This window comes from Myiozetetes cayanensis, unplaced genomic scaffold (assembly GCF_022539395.1).
Source record: "Myiozetetes cayanensis isolate MyiCay16 unplaced genomic scaffold, myiCay2020 scf14, whole genome shotgun sequence".
NCBI classification, from domain to species: Eukaryota; Metazoa; Chordata; class Aves; order Passeriformes; family Tyrannidae; genus Myiozetetes; species Myiozetetes cayanensis.
In genome coordinates, this window is record NW_026087048.1 from 5,638,994 (window position 1) to 5,660,555 (window position 21,562).

The 21,562-nt window shown below is 41.5% G+C and overlaps 2 protein-coding genes across 7 annotated transcripts in view; both read left to right on the forward strand.

Annotated features, from left to right (window-relative positions):
* Positions 1 to 943: 943 nt before the first annotated feature.
* Positions 944 to 6,619, forward strand: TM2D3 (TM2 domain containing 3). Its single transcript, XM_050309436.1, has 6 exons — positions 944 to 1,092; positions 1,949 to 2,041; positions 2,842 to 2,999; positions 3,516 to 3,690; positions 4,263 to 4,338; positions 5,555 to 6,619. The coding sequence occupies exons 1-6, from the start codon at positions 1,005 to 1,007 to the stop codon at positions 5,718 to 5,720; spliced, it is 756 nt and encodes a 251-aa protein (XP_050165393.1). The 5' UTR covers positions 944 to 1,004; the 3' UTR covers positions 5,721 to 6,619.
* Positions 6,620 to 6,757: 138 nt separating this feature from the next.
* The window catches only part of ADAL (adenosine deaminase like), a 29,604-nt gene continuing 14,799 nt past the window's right edge, over positions 6,758 to 21,562 (forward strand). For 5 of the 6 annotated variants that reach the window (XR_007628193.1, XR_007628192.1, XM_050310022.1 and 2 more), the window contains exons 1-9: positions 6,758 to 6,862; positions 15,889 to 16,019; positions 16,525 to 16,585; positions 17,017 to 17,104; positions 17,702 to 17,783; positions 18,487 to 18,613; positions 19,296 to 19,376; positions 19,998 to 20,136; positions 20,606 to 20,706. Coding sequence is in view for 4 of the 6 variants with exons in the window: in XM_050310022.1 (XP_050165979.1) it covers positions 6,803 to 6,862; positions 15,889 to 16,019; positions 16,525 to 16,585; positions 17,017 to 17,104; positions 17,702 to 17,783; positions 18,487 to 18,613; positions 19,296 to 19,376; positions 19,998 to 20,136; positions 20,606 to 20,706 (870 nt within the window). In the remaining 2 variants the exon portion in view is untranslated. Of the gene's footprint in view, positions 6,863 to 15,888; positions 16,034 to 16,524; positions 16,586 to 17,016; positions 17,105 to 17,701; positions 17,784 to 18,486; positions 18,614 to 19,295; positions 19,377 to 19,997; positions 20,137 to 20,605; positions 20,707 to 21,562 lie in introns of those variants that run through there. The other variant, XM_050310024.1, reaches the window with a different exon arrangement.

Genomic DNA, 21,562 nt, shown 5'->3' on the forward strand with positions numbered 1-21,562 from the left:
GCCTGACACTTGTACAGACTTGTGTTCAATAGGCCTGTGTTTAGTTTGGTCTTTATTTGGGTTTGTGCATCTCTTTTTATCTCCTGCTTTTAGAAGAAAAGGAAAAAAAAAGTAGAAGGAACAAGTAATGGGAAAGCTTTATGTTCCACTTAACAGAATTAGCATGGGATGTGGAGCATGATTTTTATTTATATATTATATATAAATATTTATACATTATATATGATTATATAATATATAATTATATATTAGATCTATATTTTATGTATAAAATTGTTTGGACTAGAGCTTATGTGATGCATGTGTGATGTATTCAGACTGCAGAATTCAGCTACTGGGTTTGGGTTTTTTACAGCGAATTTTTAGGTTTTGCAAGTATCAAACTTTTTTAGCACACATGTATCGATGCTCTTGGCATTTCAGTTTTCACATGACCTGCAGCAAGGAGAGAGGTCAGGGAACTACACAGAATCACAGAATAGTTTGGGTTGGAAGGGACATCTGGAGATCCCCCAGTCCAATCCCCCTACCAAGGCAGGGTCACCTGGAGCAGGTGACACAGGAACCCTCTAGATGGGTTTGCAATGTCTTCAGCGAGGGAAACTCAACGCCCTCCCTGTTCCTGCCGCCCTGCTGTTCCAGTGCTCTACCACCCTGAACATAAAGACGTTCTTCCTCGTGTTGAGGTAGAACCTCTTGTGTTTTAGTTTACGGCCCTTGCTCCGTGTCCTGTCACACAAAAGAGTCTGGCACCTTCCTCTTGGCACCCGCTTTTGGGGTATTTATATGTATTGATGAGATCAAATAGAAATCAACAAAAATAATGTAAAATTCCCTACGGGGAGAAATATGTAGAGAGAAGGGCAGAGGGCAGAAAGCACTGCCCGGTAGCCTGAAGGGGCAGACACCGTGTCCGCAGTCACTGGGTCGGGGGGAGTCGCCTCCCGCGCCTCACGCTGGGTGTGAGGGCCCTGCCCCCAGCGGGCCCGGCAGGCGGAGTCAAGATGGCGGCGCTGTGGGTGCTACGCGCCCTGCGCGGTCTCTGTGGGGCCGCGCTGTTCCTGTCCCAGCTCTCCGTCCTCTCCGGCCGCGGTGAGCGGGGCGGGTGGGGTGCGAGGAGGGGGCAGCAGGGGAGCCGTCTCGGGCATGGGGACTGCTGTCCTGAGCGGCCGCGGCCAGGGCTGAGCTCTTCCGACGGGTCCCGCTGCGGAGGTGACCGTGGCCGCGGTGAGGGGGAGGATGCGCTGCCGCTTCCCTGGCTAGGAGAAGGAACCGTGTGCTTCGGACATGGCTGCGTTTTGTTGTGCCGGTGCTGCGGGGCTGGGTGCTCGGTGTTAGGGCAGAACACGAACCAGGCCCCGCTCGTCCGCTGCTCTGTTACACAGCACCTTTTGTGCTGCGCCTTGTCGGGAACGTGTGTGACTCAAAACGTACCTGGCGAGGTTCTGGGCTCCTCAGCACCGTCTGAGTGGGTGGGTGTGATAATTCCGTTCACCCTTCCTTCCCTTGTGAGGGCTCGGGGTGGCCCGTCGCAGCTCTGCACAGCCCCGAGCGTCTCACAGACCAGAGCGCAGTTAATGCACAAATACCGCCGGCGTTGCTGGCCAGTTTTTCTATTCCAGCTGCCAAAGAATTATCTGCATTGGTTCACTAAACGGTATTGTTAAAATCTGCTTTCTGAGCAGTGCTTTTAATTCTCATGGATCAAAAAATAAGACTGAATGAAAATAAATGTAACTCCATGTCTAAAAGGAACTGTTCCGCTCTAATGCTCATTTTAATGCTTAACGTAAACATCCCACTCTTAAAGAGAACAGGAAAGCAGAGTTTTCTAATCTCCTTACACTTTCCAGCTGTATTTTCATACTAGTGTGCTGAAATCAAACTGTTTCTGAAGGTTAATTTTATTTTAGAAATATCACTTTATCTATGTTTTTTTTTCTTCTAGCGGGATCTTTGATGACAACAAAGCTCTCACAGCCACAGTCTACACTGGCAAAAAGCCTAACCTCAACAAGTACAAACACTCCCTATTTTAAAGGTGTGGTATTATGTTGTTTCTTTGTTGTCTGTGAGCCCTTCTCAGTGTCTTGAGTCTGAAAGTTCTTGAATTATGTCTTAGAAACCTGTATATGCTTTCACAGTGGTAAGAGGCATTGTAATATAACACATTATGAATTACTCTTCAATGACCATAACAATTAGTTTCTAATTAGATAATTGGCCCATATAAGAACTAGAAAATGGCTGGTTAAACTGCCATTGTGATGTGATTGATGTGATTTATATCCTGTCAGGATGGTGGAAGTTCTTGAAAGACTCCAGCATTCTGCAAGAACTTGTTCCTATTCCCTATCCACCATCAGCACAGCTTTGTAGCTCACTGAGAGTGCATCAGAACTGCTGGCAAGAACAGCGTTTCAGTCAGTTTGAGAACTGATTCCGTGCACCTGCAAACAGCAAATGGCTGAGTGAGCTATAACCTTAATTAGAGCTGAACTAAAAGTAGGTTACCCATGTCACCCTGCTGCTGTATTAAAGTGATTACTTCTGAGAAATGCAGGCTGAGGTGGGACTAATCCATGTAAGCTCTGTTTTGGTTCTCTGCTGAAGTGTTGCCGTGGTGTCCTCTATGCAGCTTCTGTGTGAGAGTCCTGGGTGGGTGCCCTGCTTGCACTATGTGGCTCCTCTGGCCAGGAATGCTGCTCAGTGTGTAGTGAGGAAAGCCTTTTATAACATGTCCGTGTTTATATATGTATATATATTTAAAAATGCTATATATACTTTAGACTGTTTAGCTCTTTTAATTCAGTTTCTTAATTCATTTTTTGCCCCTTTCAGAAAGCACAGAAATTCCACCTTACATCATTAAGTGTCCCAGCAACGGGCTTTGCAGTAGGTTGCCACCAGACTGCATGACATGCAACACAAACTACTCCTGCATATATGGGAAGCCAGCCACTTTTGATTGCAAGGTCAAGCCACATGTTCATTGTGTTGTAAGTAACCTGTTACTTTTAATCCCAAATTTAAGTAATTGAACTGTGGCATCTTGTTTTAAAATCCAGAACATTGATGTCCAGGTTCTGATGTAGGCTGGTTTGTTGTTCTGTGATATGTTTGATCACCACTGTAGGCTGTTGCTGAAGAGGCAAGTCTGCCCTTCTGTGGTTTGCCTTTCTTGTGTTGGATCTTTTCATTACTTGGCCATGCCATTGAGTTGAACCAGTCCAACCATTCTGAGAGTGGGGAGACTAAATATCTATCAGAGCTACAAACTGACTTTATAGGTGAGACTGAATGAGTTCTCCTTTTGGAAGCAGCCTTTGATTGGAGGAATCAGGAGTGTTAAACTTGACTTTAATAACTCCTGGTTTTCTGATACTGATTTTTCTGATATACTTGGCTACATAAAAGAAGTAGCAAACAGAGTAATTTTGCCCAAAATGTACTTGGATACTGCACACTAATTTTGTTTTCAGTACTATGGAAGTGATAATGCTGTCCTTTTACAGGATGAGAATAACCATGAGCAGGAGAACTTCACAATTAACATGACATGTCAGTTTTGCTGGCAGCTTGCCACAAGTGACTATGTCTGCACCAACTCCACAAACTGCATGACAGTGTCCTGCCCACGACAACGATACAATGCCACTTGCACAGTCCGGGATCACATTCATTGTCTAGGTAAGGGGGGCTAAGCCTGATTCTGCAAAGCAGCTTTTTTCTAAAGTATTTCTTAACAGTTTTTGTAATGGGTGAATACAGTGTTTATGTCCATTGCAGTAACAGCCTGCACCCTGATTAATCTGTTGAATATTTTTATAGTTACGTTTTCATTTTCGAGCAGAATAGTGACATGTAACTGCAAACATTGTCTCATTATACTGTTGTATACTGTCACACAAGAGAAAATAATTCTTTTTATTTTTGTCAACTTGTGTGAGTTAAACTTATTTGGACATCACTAATAGAATTGATATCAAATGTGTCAGTAGGGTAATTAAAGAAATTTATGCTCGTTCCACCCAAGTAGTTTAATTTTTTTCCCTATTTGTTCAGTGGCTTTTCTGATGAAGGGACAAAGATTGATGGAACTTGGAACTATAGGGTGTATATTGTGTTGACAGCTGTTTTGTCAGCGTCAACCCTTTTAGACCCCTGTTGGAGAAATACAGTGTGTTCTTGCTTGTCGTTTTCTTACTCATTATATGGTCTTTGTTTATTACATTAAGGTTTTTATGTTTTCTAATATTTAGGTAACCGTGTCTTTCCTAAGATGCTCTATTGCAACTGGACTGGAGGTTATAAGTGGTCTACTGCCTTGGCACTAAGGTAGAGAAAAACTATTAGATAATGTCAAGCTAAAATTGATTAGTTGTCTATGAAATCTTCAATTTGTGTGGTTTTCTGCTTGGTATTTAACAGTGCACTGAATAACCAATATTTCAGATAGTCTTGGAATAGCTTGGAATGTGTGGGCATATTGTGCCTGAAGATTTCACATGCAACAATCCTGGCTCTCTTCAGTAAACAGAGCTGGAGAGAAAACAGTTACCCTAGTTCTGCTCTAAATGTACTTTCTTCAGAGTAAATGCCAATGGTTCTTAGGCTTCACAGAGTGATCAATTTTTTGAGTAGAGAGGACATTTTGGCTTTTATTTGTATGGTGATATCTGCAGATTTTTTGTTTTTTCTTACATTTTTTTCTATGTTTTTAAACAATTAGGGCTGGAAATTGCTTACATTACTACTTGGCATTTTTATTGAATGCAGCTGTTTCTGAATTTGATAGGATTCACTGAGCTGGCTGTAGTTTGTATACATTTGTTATGGGTTCTTTCCCAGCTCTTACAGCTAGAAATGCTTCCAGACCAAGTTTCTTGTGTTTCCAATCATTAGGGAAGAGTCCAGGGAAGCAATATTGAAACAAACAGTATAGGTTCTTTTTTGAGTAAGTCATGAGAGCACCACAACAGCAGTTTGAAAGTAACTGAAGTTCTTTTGGTGGTGTGATCTTTTTCACTAAATGTTAATATTTCAGAAGTGGTTAATATGATAAATTAGGTAGGGACACTATTCCTGGAGCCTAAGATACAGTAGGTCTGTGATTAAGGAAATGGTCTGGCATACTTCCCTTTAGAGGAAAAGTTGTTCTCGCTGCCATCATCTGGAGAAACTTACTGTAGCCTGGCTCCTGTGTGAGTCTGAATGTAGCATTTGGGAATTTACTATTGCTTCTTTGTTGCAGGTTTTTACCTTTTGCTAATTTTGAAGAGTCAAGACACATTCATGAATTTGAGAGTTTTGGGTTTCTTGCTTGTCATGAACAAAAACCTGAAGTCTCTACATAGTCTTAATGAGCTAAGAAATAGTAGTATTTTGTCCAGAGCTTTTCATATTAAATAACTGTTATTTTTCTACAAAAAATGTGTAGTTTCTTGAATGATGTAGAGCAAAACAATCATTGGCTTGTAGGTATGTCAGTGTGTATGGATGCCTAAACTGAGCTCCTCTGAAAATAATAATAACCATATTTTTATTCTTTTAGCATCACCCTTGGTGGATTTGGTGCCGATCGTTTCTATTTGGGCCAGTGGCGGGAAGGTCTGGGGAAACTCTTCAGCTTTGGAGGACTTGGAATATGGACACTAATCGATGTGCTGCTCATAGGTGTTGGCTATGTGGGACCTGCAGATGGTTCTCTTTATATTTAAATGTGGGTGAGGAGAGGAGTCATTGCCTGGGAAGGGCTCTAAATAAAAAAAAGAAGGTGAAGATTTGAGCCTTTAAGGTAGAATGAAGAACAACTGTTTGTTCTATGTGCATAGATTTTAATGTACAGTATCTGTACTTGGTTTGCCTTTCACTAAGGTGAAATAAAAGAGTGGATCACTGAGTAAGTCGAAATTAATTTCATTTATTCTATGGACATGTTATTTTTTATGAAAAAAGTTGAACTTGGATGATCTGTCAGGCCCCAAAAGGGATGCAAACTAACTTGAATATTGAATTTTTTTACTTCATATTTCTATGCTTAAATTTAACTTTAAAACTGACTTTCCTAAATATGTCAGTAATTTTTCTGTATTTGTGGAAGGATTCTTTATTTGCCTGAGTTATGCTGGTATTATGTAGATCACCATGTTTTATAATGTTAATTATATTAATCTCTTGTTTTAGGACATAGCAAGAGCTAACATCTGCCTGTGGACCTGACTTAAAATTAGGGGGGGGGTAGAATTAGCTTGCAGAAACACTAAAAGCTAAACATTAAATAATTGAAATAGTTTGGGTTTTTTTTTTATTGTTCTTTCTTTTGGTTGGGTTTGACCTTCATATCAGTGAAAAGTTACAGTTCCTATTATTGTGCTAGCAAGCTTGCCAAATTGCTTTAAAAAGGGGTTGGCAATGTAATCCATGAGTTTATCCACGTAGGACTTCGGGACATGATAATGTGGCGGACTAGTGCCATTACAGAAGAATAACTTTGTGTAGTAGCGGTAAATTCCCGGCGGTGTGTGCACGGTGCTGAAGCTGCCGCTGCTGCGGCACAGTCGGGCTGCAAATCGTATCGCTTGAATAAACTACGACTCGAAGCTTTTATGGCATTAAATACGAACAGTGTTTATTGTGATCTCACTTCGCTCCCTAGGCGGGAGGGAGCGGCGGCACCGGCCCCGCGCTGCCCGGGGAGTGTCGTCCCGCGGGTCCCGCTGGGGGGGGGCGGGCCCTGTGCCGGGGCGGTGCCACCGCCGTGACCCCGCGTGTCCCGCCCTCCGCCGGCACAGGCGCGGCCATGGCAGCAGAGCGGGACTGGGACCGGGATCTGCTTTTCTACCGGCGGCTGCCCAAAGCGGTGAGCGGTGGGAGGGCGGCCGGGCCTGGGCCCTTCCTGCGGCGGCCCCGGGCTCAGGCTTGGCCCCGGTCTCGGGCGGGAGCGGGGCGGCGGAGGCGGGGCTGGCAGAGCAGCCGCGCTGCAGGCGGGCGGACGGGCACATAGACACATACCCTGTCCCCCCCCTCACACACACACCCACAGACCCTTGCTGCTGCTAGCTCGGGAGTTTTTCTCCAACGCGCGTTTTCTGAGGCCCTTCACCCCACAGGAAAGTGTATGTGCCCTGTCCTGCTTGTTTATAGACCTCAGCGACTAATCTAATTCCACCTAAATCAGGCGTGCGTGATCTTCGGTTTACCTTTTTGTCCTCTTCCCTCCAGCCTGACCTAAAAAGTCTGGCTCAGATAATGCTTTTTTTTCCGTGTCCCAAGGGTGTGCCTTACTTAAGGCATATCTGTGCAAGCCTTGCATGTGGGTTCGTGCGGCTTTATCGCGGCTCCCGTGCCGCGCTTGCAAAACAGCCGATGGCACGTCCTGCAGGGCAGAACCTGCACAGATGCACGATGAGACAAGTTTCAGACCAAACTGTGAGAAATATCCCTAATTAAAATTTCAAAGTAAGCAACAGTAACATGATCACAACTATTAACAGGTCATGGCTGCAACAGAATTGCAACCACAGGCAACTGCAGAACACCCGTGGTCCCAAAACCTCCTCATCACGAGGCAACCATGGAAACCCTGCTTGTAATAAAACCGTTTCATTTATTTCTTACAATCCCCCCTTTCTCTTTTTCTCATGGTTTTATTACAAGCTAAATATTAGATGTTCTCATTGTCCTTTTGAGAATGTTCCCATTCCGCTAGTGTCTCTAATGCTTTGGTCTTATTTTTCACTTGCTTGGAACCAGGGCGTAGGACCATGATCATCTGTGTTTCCAGGTTCCCAGCTGCAGCATCTTTCGGATTCATCGGTATGGTGGTCAGGTGCATTCTTTGAACTACACTAAGGATTAACTTTATAAAACAGGAGTTAAACACGGCAAAAGTAACAGTCCAGCAAAGGCACACGAAGGAAGCTCAGCTGTTTCTGTCATGTCTTCCCAAATAAACTAGTCCACCATCCCTCTGATCCATGGTCTATTTTCCAGACATTGGTCACTATATTGGTTATTGCTCTTCTGCTGCCATCTATTTGTAAAAAACAGTTTGAAGTATTGAATTGACCACAGACCCCTCCTTCCTCTGCTAAGAGGTAATCTAACACCAGCCGGTTCTGGTATATGGCTGCTTTGCTTTGGGTTTGCTGGCAAGCCAGTAACTCCAAGCCTTGTGTGGTTTGGTTAGTAATTATTTCAATTACTGCTTGCAATTGTATTATTTGGCTGCACTTTCGGTTTATTATTGGTAACAATTTCTTCCTTTATTAAATTCTGGCTTTTTTCTCTGGATAAAATATCCCAACAAATCCACTCTTCACCTTCTGGGCAGTCCCACCCTAGTCTGGTTCTTGTCAGTCCCAAATTGGTAGCCAGTATTGTCTATCACCTTCTACACAAGTTCCTCGTTCATCTTTGTTATAACACGCTTTATTCACATTTTTGTGTACTCTAAAGACATGTATTACACCTTCTTTATAATAGATATTGTGGTAACATTTTAGACAGTTGTCTTCAACGGTACTAATCACCAGCTGTATCACTATTATAGTAAGTAGAGATGTGGTATGACATATGCCTCCACTCCCCATGCCTATTGGTTTGCAGCCAGCAGCAGGGTTAAAGATCTTCTTCGTGGCCGGTGCAGAGGTCAACCCGGTCTTGCCCTCTACTATGTTCTTTTTGTGATATTAAGGGCTAAAAGCCAGTGAAGTTATTATACCCGTTGTTGCACAAATCTTTTGTGCAATGACAGTAATGTTTGACTCACAGCATTCTATATAAAGAGATGATGTATTCACAGTTATCACACTTTAAGCCTATCTCTTGGGTTTGTATCTTGCCCTTACAGTTTGGCTGATACTTCACCAGTGTCCCTTCCCATGAATGAGATCCTGTTTTGCTCCACAGCAAGATGATGTCTTTCTGCAATCCTTCTTCTTGAATTCTGCAAGAGATTCACTTTTGAGTTATTTTCAGCTTGGGGTAGTCCCCTTGGCATTCCCATTCAGGGACAACGGAGGGGGGGCATTACTGGCCCTTTGACTCTTGCACTATGGGTCCATCCTTTCTCGACTGTCCTCACAGCTGTTTCAGTAGTCAGTACCACCTAGTAAGGTCCCTCCCATTCTGGTTTTAGTGACTTCTCCTTCCAAGTCTTTACTAGAAGCCAGTCCCCTGCAGAAATGTTGTGAATTTTCATTTCCAGTTTCACAGTTCGAGCAGTAATCCTCATTGCCTGAGATTTTCTAGTCTTTTTGCTATTTCTATAATATATTCCCTGAGAGGCTTATCACCCATTTCCACGGTAGGGGTCTTACTACTATTTTTATGACATGCGGGATAAGGTAACCCAAATAACATTTCATAAGGAGACAGATTCAAGTCCCGCCTGGGGGCCGTTCTGATTTGAAAAAGGGCCAGAGGTAAGCGTTTGGTCCAGGGAAGCCCTGTTTCTAATGTTAATTTGGTGATTGTTCACTTCAAGATTTGATTCATATGTTCTACTCTCCCTGAACTCTGGATGCCATGGAATGTGATACTGCCAATTTATCTGCAAAGCTTTGCATATTATTTTTAGGAGCTTTGAGGTAAAATGTGGTTCCTGGTCAGAGCTGATAGTTTCAGGTATCCCAAGCCTAGGGATTATTTGCTCCAATAATACTTTAGCTGCACTTTGTGCAGTAGCTCTTAGGACTGGGAGTGCCTCCACCCAGTGAGTTAAATGATCTACAATTACGAGGAGATATTTCCATCACTGCACTAGAGGTAATTCTGTAAAATCTTCTTGGATCTTTTGGAAAGGTTGACTGGCAAGTTCTCGTTCCCAGGAGGACGAGTTCTTTGCACTTTCTTATTAACCTTTTGACAAACTGAACATTGATCAGTTATTTGTTTTGTAATGGTATATATCCCCAAATAGCCATAAGTTCTTAGGAATGTTTCTGCTAAAACCTGGGCTACCCAATGAGTGCTGCTGTGCAACTCTTTTAGTAATTCTCATGTAATTGCTTCAGATAACATTTGTCTCCCATCTGGAAGGAGCCATTTCCCTTCTACATTCTTTTTGGCTCCTATTCCAATTAATTTCTGTTCTTCTCCTTCTGTTGGTTGCGGAATTTCTCTTGGCATTGGCATTAGAGCCATTATACTAACTTCAGGTACGTTGTGACTCAAGACTGCTTCTCGAGCCACCTGGTCAGCTCTCCTGTTTCCTTGACAGATTACATCTTTCTCTTTCTGATGCCCTCTAACATGCACAACTGCAATTTCCCAAGGTCACTGAATTTCTTCCAACAACGTCTCTAGAAGTTCATAATGACTCAAGTTCTTCCCCTGAGATGTCATCATACCTCTTTCATACCAGATTTTTCCGAACATATGTACCACTCCCCAGGCATACCTTGAGTCAGTATAGATGGTTCCTATTCATTCTCCTACTATCTGTAATGCACTAATTACAGTATATATTTCACATGCTTGAGCTGACCAGTCACTTGGAAGGATTCCTGATTCTACTACAGTGAACCCTTCCTTATACACCACTGTGTAACCGCTTTTCTGTGAACCGTCAGTGAATAGATGTGTTCTCCCTTCTATTGGACGTTCTAGTAAGTCTTCTCTCACCTTCGTTTGGTAATTTATGATGTCTAAGTAGTTATGCTCCACTTGGTATTCTGTCTGTTTCTATCCATATAAAAACTGAGAAGGATCTGCACATGAATTGATAGTCAGGGTAAGGTCATCTCTTTCCATCAATATGGTTTCATATTTTAAAATTCACAAGTCTGTCATCCACCTTCCTGGTCTCTGGGTCAAAATTGTTCTTACTGTATGTGGAGTGTGCACTCTGATCTTCGCTCCAAAGATCAGTTTTCTAGTTTCTTCTACCAGTATTGCTGTGGCCGCTACTGACTGCACACAAGTTGGCCATCCCCTGATCACTGGGTCTAAGAACTTTGATAAGAAAGCCACGGGTTTTCTGACTCCTCCCCACTCCTGGGTCACTACCCCTTTTGCTATACCTTCTGAGGTACTGACACAAAGATCGAAAGGCTTTTTTAGATCTGGTAGTGGTAGTACTGGAGCCTGAATCAAGACTTCTTTTAGTTTTCCAAATTTTTCTTGTTCTTCTGAGGAATATTCTGCCCAATTACCTCTCTCAGAGGTCCCCTCTCCTAATTTCTTATACAGAAATTTGGTTCTACTACTATAATCTGGAATCCATAATCTACAGAACCCCACTAATCCTAAAAATTTTCTTATTTCCCTCTTTGTTTTTGGTAGGGGAAGGTCTAGTATTCCTTTTATTCTTTCTAGGTCTAGTTTCTTTTCTCCTCCCTTTATGATGTGCCCTAAGTATTTCACCTCTTTCTCTACGAACTGAAGTTTATTCTTTGACACTCTCAGCCTCTGTTCCTCCCAAAAATTTAACAACTGCACTGTCTCTCTCTCCACTCCTGTTTTGGTTTTTCCTGCTACTAGTAGATCATCTACATATTGTAGGATGGTAGTTCCTTTATATGGACTGAATTTCATCATTATGCTTTCTAGAGCTTGTCCAAAGAGGTTGGGTGCTTTGGAGAACCTCTGGAGTAGCGCTGTCCATCTTAACTGTTGTTTTTTCCCGGTGTCTGGATCCTCCCACTCAAATGCAAAAATATCTCGAGACCCCTCATCCAATGGGCATGCCCAGAATGCATCCTTTAGATCAATTACTGAAAACCATTCACATCCATTATAGTACATGGATTGGGAACAACCAGGTGTTATGTCCAAACTATTTTATTGATCTCACGTAAATCTTGAACTAATCAATATGTCCCATCACTTTACTGGTAGGATGGGAGTATTATATGGAGACATGCAAAATTCTAACAGCCCCTCCTGAATCAATTTCTTTATAATTTGGGATAACCGTTTTCTCTCCTCTGGGCAGATGGGGTATTGCCTAATCTGAACAGGGGCTTCTGTATATAGTTTTACTGAAAAAGGCTCTATTTTCAGTCTTTCCCTATTACCATCTTCTGGAATTATACTTGTGGATTTATATTTAGACCTTTACTTAATACAAAAAATTTAACTAAGTTCTTATCCTTGAGGTATTAATCCTATCCCCAATGGCTCCATTAAATCTCTCCCCAACAAATTTGTTCCAGCTTGGGGCACTATCAATAAATCCCTTTCCAGTATTTTCCCATTTCACCGTATTAATCCTGAGGATGCTACAAAAACTTCAGATTTTTCTCCCTTATCTCTCACTGCAGTAACTTTCTGATCAGATACTTGTGCTCCTAAGGGGGGCTGAGTTACATATGTTCGCTGAGGCCCCGAATCCACCTGAAAGGTGGTGTCTTCCTCCTGGGGTCCTAATTTCAGGTTTATCAAGGGCTCCCTTTCTGTTTCTAACCCCAGGAGGAAGAGAAGCCCCTGACACCCCTAATCTGAGCTCTCATGTAGTCGGAAGACATGGATATCCTTCTGTCGCTCTGGACACTCTCTCCTGAAATGTCCTATTTTCCCACAATAATAGCACTCTCTCTTCCTCTCTTGTACAGGTGGGCAGGTTAGGTTTTCTCCTAGCTTTTGTGACACTCGAGGAGGTCTCCTGGAAATCTGAACTTCTTGTTCCTTGCTGCCTCCATGTTTACTATGCCTATTCTGTGGCATCTTTGCATATCCCTGCCCTATAACCTGTCTTTCCTCTTGTTTGTTCACTTCTTTAACTGTGGCTACCATTAGCCGGGTCTTTTGTTTCTGTCTCTCCTCATGCCTCTGAACATATACTTTCTGCGCTTCCTTTAACAATTCATTCAGATCTTTTTCACTTCCAGTTTCTCTAACTTTTTCCTAAGATCTATCCACAAATGAGTCACAAAGCTGGCCTTCAATAACTGCTGCCCCGTCGGAGTATCTAATTAACTCCTGAATATTGCTGTATATTTCTCTTTAGTCTCTCCAACCATTCAGTCGGTGACTGATACCTTCCCTGTCTCCCATCAAAGGCCTTGACCATATTCTGTACCCAGGGTGCTGCTTCCCTAATCCCTGTCACAATACAATTCCAATAATCTATAATATTTTGTCTTCCCTTCTGTGTATTCTGATTCCAGTTTGGACAAACCACAGGCATATTCTCTTCTCCATTTTGACCATGCACCCCTGGGGATGTTCCCTATCCCACACACAGATTCCTGCTGCTCTAATCATGTTCATTTCCTCTACAGAAAATAATATTCCTATTATACTTTGCATTTCTTCCCATGTGTATACACTAGGTCCTAAGAACTGATCAAATTGCTCTGCTAGACCTGATGGATCTTCTAGAAGTTTTTTCATTCCTTTTATAAATTCTCGTACTTCAGCGCATGTTAAAGGAACATTCACATAACCTATGCCCCCTTCTGCTCCCTGCATTGGAACCTCTCTAAGGGGATACAGTTCCTTGGGTGTCTCTGAATCCTGCCCCCTCCTGGCTCTACTCTGTGTCTGGGGAGGACTCGGAGAAGGTGCGAAGGTCGGGTCTTGCACCTCATTCTCCCCAGGATTAAGCGGGGGAGGATTTGGGATCATATTACCTGAAAGATTGTCCGAAGGATCCCACTCAGAACTCTTTTTCTGATCTCTTTGTTCACTACTTGCTGTATGAAACAGGAATAGCCCAATAGACCCTGTCCAGCAGGCGGCATATCCTCTCTCCTCTGTATTCCACAGTTCCCTTCTATTCACATAAACATTCAGTGCCTGACAAATCCAGTCTTCAAACGAACCAAACTGAGGCCAGTAAACGTTGTCTGATCATATGGTACTTTTTGTCCATCCATACATACAGTACTGAATCATGACTGCCTTGTCTTTACCCTGAGTTTTCCCTGATTCGTCCCATGTGTCTAACATTCTACCCAGCGGGCTCTCTTGTGGAATACTGGGGGTCTTTTTTGACCCCCCCTTTCCTGGGGATCTTTTACTTTTGCCCACCCCCATCCTGAGATGTTGGGACTCACACACTTCGGGATTTAATCTTCCCTTGGTACGCACACTTTTCATGTTCTTAAAGCTTTGCTTTAAGCCAAAGCTGAAAACCAAGAAATTCTGTCTAAACCTGAAAGCAGTCGAAAAATCTCCAGCTAAAAACCAAAAAGCTGCCAAAATCGTTCCAGCTAGAAACTGAAAAGCTGCTGAAAACCTTCTGGCTAGAAACCAAAAGACCACCAAAAACTTTCTGGCTAGAGACTGAGAAGCCGAAGGGCTTCAAAAGCCGCCAGGATCCACCCGCTAAAACCGAAAGCTGTCATAATCTTCTGAAAGCCACCAAGAGTCTCCAGCTAAACCCAAAAGTTGCTGAAAGGCTTCAGAAGCTGCCAGAAGTCTCCCGCCCTTGCTATCCGAGTTGAACGACATGGGTCGACTCCTATAACCCCAACCGCTCTGAAAGCTCTCTCTTTAAACTGGGTCACCTTCAAAATGCTCTCTCCCTCTGGTTCAACCTGAAAACACCCTCACTCTAAATCGGGTCCCCCTGAGAGGCTGTCTCCCCTCCGGTTCCACTCAAAACCACCCACACTCTAAATCTAAAACTACCCGTGGTTGTCCACCCTGGGGTGTATTCCACTCTTGCTTCACAACAATCACTTTGTCCCTTAACCGGCCAATCCCTTCACAGGGATATGGAACCGCGGTTAGAAGGATTCCACATTTGCTTCGTATCTTTAGACATGTCTCAGTCACACAAATGCACACTTCCCTGATCCCCCTCCCCACCTGATATTTCGGGGAAAATCTTCCCTATCTTACCAGGTTTTGTATACGAAGTTTGACAATTGCCGTGGATTGATTTTTATACCAGGTCTGGTTTTCCCTTTTTTTTGTTTCATGCCGTCTGTCCTAGGATTCTCCATCGCAACCATCTCAGGTGAGGGCACAGGTCTCTGGACCACCGAAATATGTAGAGCACACCTTTCAGGTTCACTGGTCCCTCACCCAGACCAGGAGCTCTCCTGGCCGAGCCCCCAGAATTGTGAGAAATATCTCTAATTAAAATTTTGAAGACCAAATAAAGTGCAACAAAGAAATTTATTTTCAGCGCACGCTGGGTGTAGTCAGGTCTGCCTGATGCCAGGGCCTGAGACCACACCCGAGATGGGAGGGGGCAGTTCTTTTAAGGTCTCTCAATTTGCATAACTATTCCCTCGTCCCTCCCATGCTCAGCTCTGCTCCTTTTCTTCCTTAAAAGGCGATACAGCCTTTTTCTTGAGTTCAACTGGGTCTCTCAGGGCCAGCTTTTACTTCCCTGTGCCAGTCCATTGGTTGTCTTAACCAACCTATCAGGTTGTTTCCCCGTCTCGGCCGCGTGGTCCCTTGGCAATGAGCCCTGGCTGGTCTCGTTGTCTTACAGGCTTCCCGGTTTGCCTCTACACAGCGATAATAAGCAACAGTAACATGATCACAACTATTAACAGGTCATGGCTGCAACAGAATTTCAGCTACAGGCAACTGCAAAACACCCCTGGTCACAAAAACTCCTCATCACAAGGCAACCGTGGAAACCCTGCTTGTAATAAAACCATTTCATTTATTTCTTACAACACCATCCTTGTATTCTCGTGCTCCTTTTCAGTAAGTCATTTTTCAGGGTGTATTTTTACTGTCTGAGAGAATTCTGTGAGGTGTTTCAATTGTAAGCTTGTGAAAAATGTAAGGTAGTCACAGCACGGTGTATCTGGCTCGGCTTCCTGAAGCAGTAAGCAGCCACAGCTCCTGGTGCTTACCTGGAGTTACAATTTCAACATGTTTTCCAGTGAAAGACATGAAGAAATATTTCTCCAGTTTTTCTAGTGAGAGGAATGTGTACAGGGGGATGAAGTTCATAGGACTTTTTTTCTATAGGAACTGCATGCTCATTTGAATGGCTGTATCAGTTCTGCCACCATGAAGAAACTCATGGCCCAGAAACCAAACCTTCAGATCCAGAATGGAATGACTGTGATTGACAAAGGAAAGAAAAGAACCTTGGAGGAGTGAGTATGCACATGTATGTGATTAACTGAGGGTTTTTTAAGCTGAAAACAGAGAAATGTGTGGCCTTATACACTGATTGCAGAAAATAAATTTCAAGTTTCCTAGTATAATTGTTAGATATTTTTGATAGTTGTATCTACAGAATAACTTCTTAGGTGCTTGCAGACCACAAGGAAACCTCATGTAATTAATTCCATCTTTAAAGGATTGAAATTTTTTACTTACTTATGCTTTTCAGAGAAAATTGACTCACAGACTTTCCTGTTTTTGGAAGCTTCGTGTTTTCCTTTGTGCTTCAAAAAACTTTGTGATAATAATAATAACAATAACTTTTGTTGCAAATGCTTTGTTAGCATCTAAAACCAGAAAGTGCTGTTCAGATAGTCTTTTTATTTCAAGCTGTAGGGTGGTTAATTTACCTATTGAATACGTGTTTTCAGAGCATAGGTTTTATTTTTTTCTGAATACTGATTCAATGTTTGTTCATTTTACTTTTTATTTTAGATGTTTTCAGATGTTTCAGATCATCTATCAGTTTACCACTAGGACTGAGGATATTTTACTGGTAAGTTAAATAAAAGTTCATTTAAAAAAAGCAAACAGTACACACAGTTGGATTAAGAGCATTGGGTTCCAAGTAAGTGGTGTGGTGTCCTCTTCTTCCCCAACTGTGAGGGGCTGACAGCCAGCCTGTAAAACATAGAGAGAGGTACAGAGCTGTGCAGGAGGTTGTGACTGCAGCAGACTGCACTGAGGGGGATTCCTGTTCAGGAAATTCTCATTTGTCCTAGCTTTCCTCAGTATCCCTGAGGGAGTGGAATGTGCCCTCTGTGGGGTGGCATTTCCCGAAATGGAGAGTCCTAAAAACATATCAGGGACTGAAAATGTTACAAGGGTTTCACAACAAACAATAAGTGGGTCTTCTAGTTCTAAAGAAAAATATAAGCAATTATAAGCATTACTTTTGTGATGCTGAATACACTGTTACTTAATCAGATAACTAAAGATGTCATTAAAGAATTTGCTGATGACGGTGTCAAGTATCTGGAATTGAGGAGCACTCCAAGAGAAGAAAAGTCCACAGGTACAGTCTGTTCTGGTTTTCAATTTGTAAACTTGATGCCCTATAAAACTTAGTTAAAGACTATGTTAATAACAAGTAAAGTCAAATTTATTTGGCTCAATAAAAATACATATATTTTAAATATGAAACCAAAGGTTTAACCATGTAAAAGCATATTTTTGAGGAGAAAAATGTGTTGATTATAATATATATAATATATATATTGGTTATAATATATACTACCTAAGAGTTTGGGTTATTTGCTTATGACATCTGAGTCTGTTAATATTCTTAAGAGCTGATCTATTTTATTTTTATTACTTCACTTTTTGCTTTCTTTCAGATACAGTTTAATAGAAACACATAAGAGAAATCCTGTTATGACTCTCTGGTTCCCAGAAAGTTGTTTTCAATTTTCCAGATGCTTAGGAGGAGGTTTAGCTCAAACGTATGCTTCACAGTAAAGCTACATTTACAGCTAGAATTAGAATTATATGGATTAGAAGACTATGGAGTAAAATCAAATGTGCAAAATGAAACTTAGGAGGCTAGAGAGCTGAGCCTGCAGTATAATGAAATTAATTAAAATATGTTTGTTACAAATGTATGTGTTTGTAGGTATGACCAAAAGGATGTATGTTGAAACTGTACTTGAGGGTATAAAGCAGTGTCAAGAGGAAGGCTTGGATATAGATGTAAGGTAAATAAAGCATGTGGATTACCTCTTTTCCAAGGTTCTGTGTAGTTTGGTGCTTGATCACGTTTGCAGAGAGGTTTAAAAGCCATCAGTGTAGGAAAGAGAATTGGATTTAAACTAGATTACATGGAATGGGAACAGCTAATACACATGGGAAGCTGAATTTTTATCTTTTTTACTCCTAGAGAAGGAAACTGGATGTAAAACTTCTCAACTTTAAGCCTGTCTGTTCTCTGCAACATTTTCAGGAAAAACAGTGTTTTTCATGGAATTTGCATTAAAGGTTCCTTTTTCATAGCCTAGATTCATTGCAAAGGTTTTGCTTGATTAACTGTACAAGCAACCTGCTGTAAAGGAGAGCTGGTCCTGACCAGCAGAGAAGTTTCAGAAGGTGTCAGTGTCTGCTTGGAGGTGGTCTGTTCACCTGTCTCTTAGAGTCTCAGCAGCAACCCTTACCAGATTTTTTTTGTGGAAGCTGAAGAATTCTCATCCTTCATGTGTGCTATTGCATGTCACGGGCCAACCTATTTATCTATTTATGTCCCTCTGCACTTTGGTACCTTCATTCCTTTGAGTCGTTTCCTATACAAATAGTCTTTATGTTCAACCATGAAGGATGTAAAGTGCCATTTTTGTTGGTATCAGATCTGTTGAGCTCCTGATATTACAGCTTGTATATAATTTAATACATGCATTTCTATTCCAGATTGTTAATAGCAATAAACAGAAGAGATGGCCCAGCAGTTGCTAAGCAGACTGTTAAGCTTGCTGAAGAGTTCCTGCTTTCCAGTGATGGGGTTGTAGTAGGGCTTGACTTCAGTGGTGATCCCACTGTAAGTTTTTGGTTCATTTTGGCCTTTTCTTGAAGATAAACATGTACTGTGGCATAAGAGCAAGCAGTTCTAACCATGCTTTGTTCCTACAAATTTTTGCCCGATGTTGTTGCTAGTTGGAATGGATTGCCTTTAATCTTGCTACCAGGTTGCTGTAAGGGGCAAATATTCTAACAAAACCCCAATAGATTAATATGTGAGTCTGAGAAAAGAGCCACTGAAATGTAGTGTTTATCTGGTATGTGTCTGTAACTGAGTTGTCCCGGTCAGATTGGCTGGGTGGAGGGAAGTTGACTAGTTTTGATTAGTTGACTAGTTCAGTAGTTGACTAGTGATGATTTTCCTTAGCTGCACCAAATGCTTACTGTATACTAAGAAAGCATAAATATTCAAGGACAGCTGTGGAATAACTCTGGGTGGGAGCTGTATAAAAGGTATCAAAATCAACACAATGGGATTGTAAGTTTTGGGCATCATCTGAGCTGCTGATGTTTGCCTCGTTTGTCTAAGTTGGCAGAAGGCTGTGTGACTTCCTGCATTCATTCCAAGTGAAGTAATGGGAAAAGAGAAATATTCAAGGTAACTGCATTTGAATGAAGTATTTTGATAGTTTCTCAATTATGGCAGTGGCAGGGGTTTTGTCAAATAAGCTCTAGAATGGTAATGTGAATCTGTTTTCCAGGCAGGACATGGTCAAGATTTTTTGGAGCCACTTTCAGAAGCAAAAAAAGCAGGTCTAAAGCTGGCATTGCATCTTTCTGAGGTAAAATTTTTCCTTATTTTGGTACCTCTCTGTAATTCCCACTTCAGGAAAAGCTTGATGAAACTAAAATTACCTTCTGTGCATTTTGAACTTCTCAGGCCAAGCTATTAATGGTTTGGAGCATTTGTCAAGGGAGAGGAAAACAAGGAGAAATCTTCAACAATCAGAATCAGAATAGTAAATGCGAATCAGAATAGTGAAATTATTCCTTCCTGTGCTATATTGGGATGTTAGGTGTGAAATTGAAATTAGTAACATTCTAAGATATCCATTGTTTTCTTCCTTTGTTTTTTACTGTAAATCTTGTATAATGAAATCTGCACAGTTTCATAAGTACTGAGCTCTCTTAGCATTGCTTGAATTAATAGAGAGTTGGGCTGTGCCATACAATCTGCTGAAGTGGTAACTGGAGTTTACTCTGACAAATCTGATAAATACTGAAGTCGGTTTTATTTCTTCAGGAAATTAAGCAGGACATAGGATGTCACAGGTCTATTTATACTTGTTCCTATTTCACTATCACTTTCTTTTGGGTAAGAGATGCTTTAAAAAAAGAACTTGAAGTCCATTGTAACTATTTCATACACTGCCTTGACAGAATGTAAAATATTTCTCCTCTAGATTCCAAATCAAGAAGAGGAGACCAAAATTCTCCTGGGCCTGCCTCCTGACAGAATTGGACATGGAACATTTCTCAGCTCCACAGCAGCAGGTTCAGAAGAGTTAGTGTCAATTGTTCGACAGAACCAGATACCTATTGGTAAGGAAAAAAATATTAACAATGGCTCTATCTCTAGATTTCAGAATGACATGTGGACTGCTGATCTAGTGACTCCAGTTTGTCTTGGACCAGATGTGGCTTAGGCAAACATGGCAGGGAGAATTGCCATCAAGGTACACTCATAATGCATTGGGGATTTTTGATGTGTTTGTGGCAGCAGACAATTGATGTCTCAGATCAAAACAAAAGTAAGTTATAACTTATAGTTACTGTGCAAGACTGGTGATTCTGTATGTGGTTTGCAAGCTCCCTAACTCTTACACCCTGTAGAAATTGATTGCAAAACTTTCTTCAGAAGAAGTTACCAAAGAAGCAATTAGAAAATAGAGGAAACAACAGTAGCTGATTTTAATTTTTATTCAGGAACAGAAATAAGTCAATTAACATGTCAAAAACATGTCTCTCATTTTGATATATATCCTAATTTCTCTTTTTTTTTTTTCCATAGAACTTTGTGTGACATCAAACATTAAATCTCAGACGGTGCCTTCCTGTGGCAAACATCATTTTGGATACTGGTACAGCATGGGCCATCCTGCAGTACTCTGTGTAAGTTTTTTGATATTAACCATTTATTAAGGCAAAGAGCCAAACTAATGTGAAGTTGGAGAAGCATTTCCGCTTTTATGGATCAGAGCTGACTTACAGATTCTGACCTTGTAGCAAATCATTCACTTTTAGGAAATCAGAATGCTCAGTCTGAGAAATGCTTGTAATACAAACAGGAAATGATAATTAATACCTCTCTTGGTTCTGTTGTAAAGCCAGGTCTTTTTTCTGTGTGGATAAGGTGATCAGCTATACATGCAATGACCTTCATATCTGTTTGCATACTGACAGGTTTCTTTTAAAACAGACAGTCCAGTGCTTGCACACACACTTGTGTGTACCAGGGGGTTCATTGTGTTGGGTGAGAGTTCTTGTGTTCTCTTGACAGCTCGTTAAGGTCCTTAAACACTGAGGTGTCAAGTACTTATGCTACCATTTGGCAGGATTTTACTATCATCCTGTTGGTTTAACCCCCATAACCTGTAGCATTGTCCATGTGTGTGTATATAAATATAATAGCATTGTGCTTATTATTAAAATAAGCCTCAATCCTTTATTGTGTAAAGGGTCAGAGAGTTTCTTCCCTGGAGATGCGGAACACAGATTATGCTCTAGTTCCCAGATCTAAGGAAAGAGAAAAGAGGAATAAGGAGACCTGCACATAACTTGAATGTATGCAGCATTTGATAGCCATCTTTTCAGCAATTTTAATAGGGAATCCTGTTTTCTTGATAAATTATGCCATCATTTTAAGAGGTTTTCTTATATGTTTGAATAGTTAATTCATTTTGAGTGAAAATAGGGCAAATAGAGATGAAATAATTATGCACAGATGAAAGAACTGTGGAATAAAATA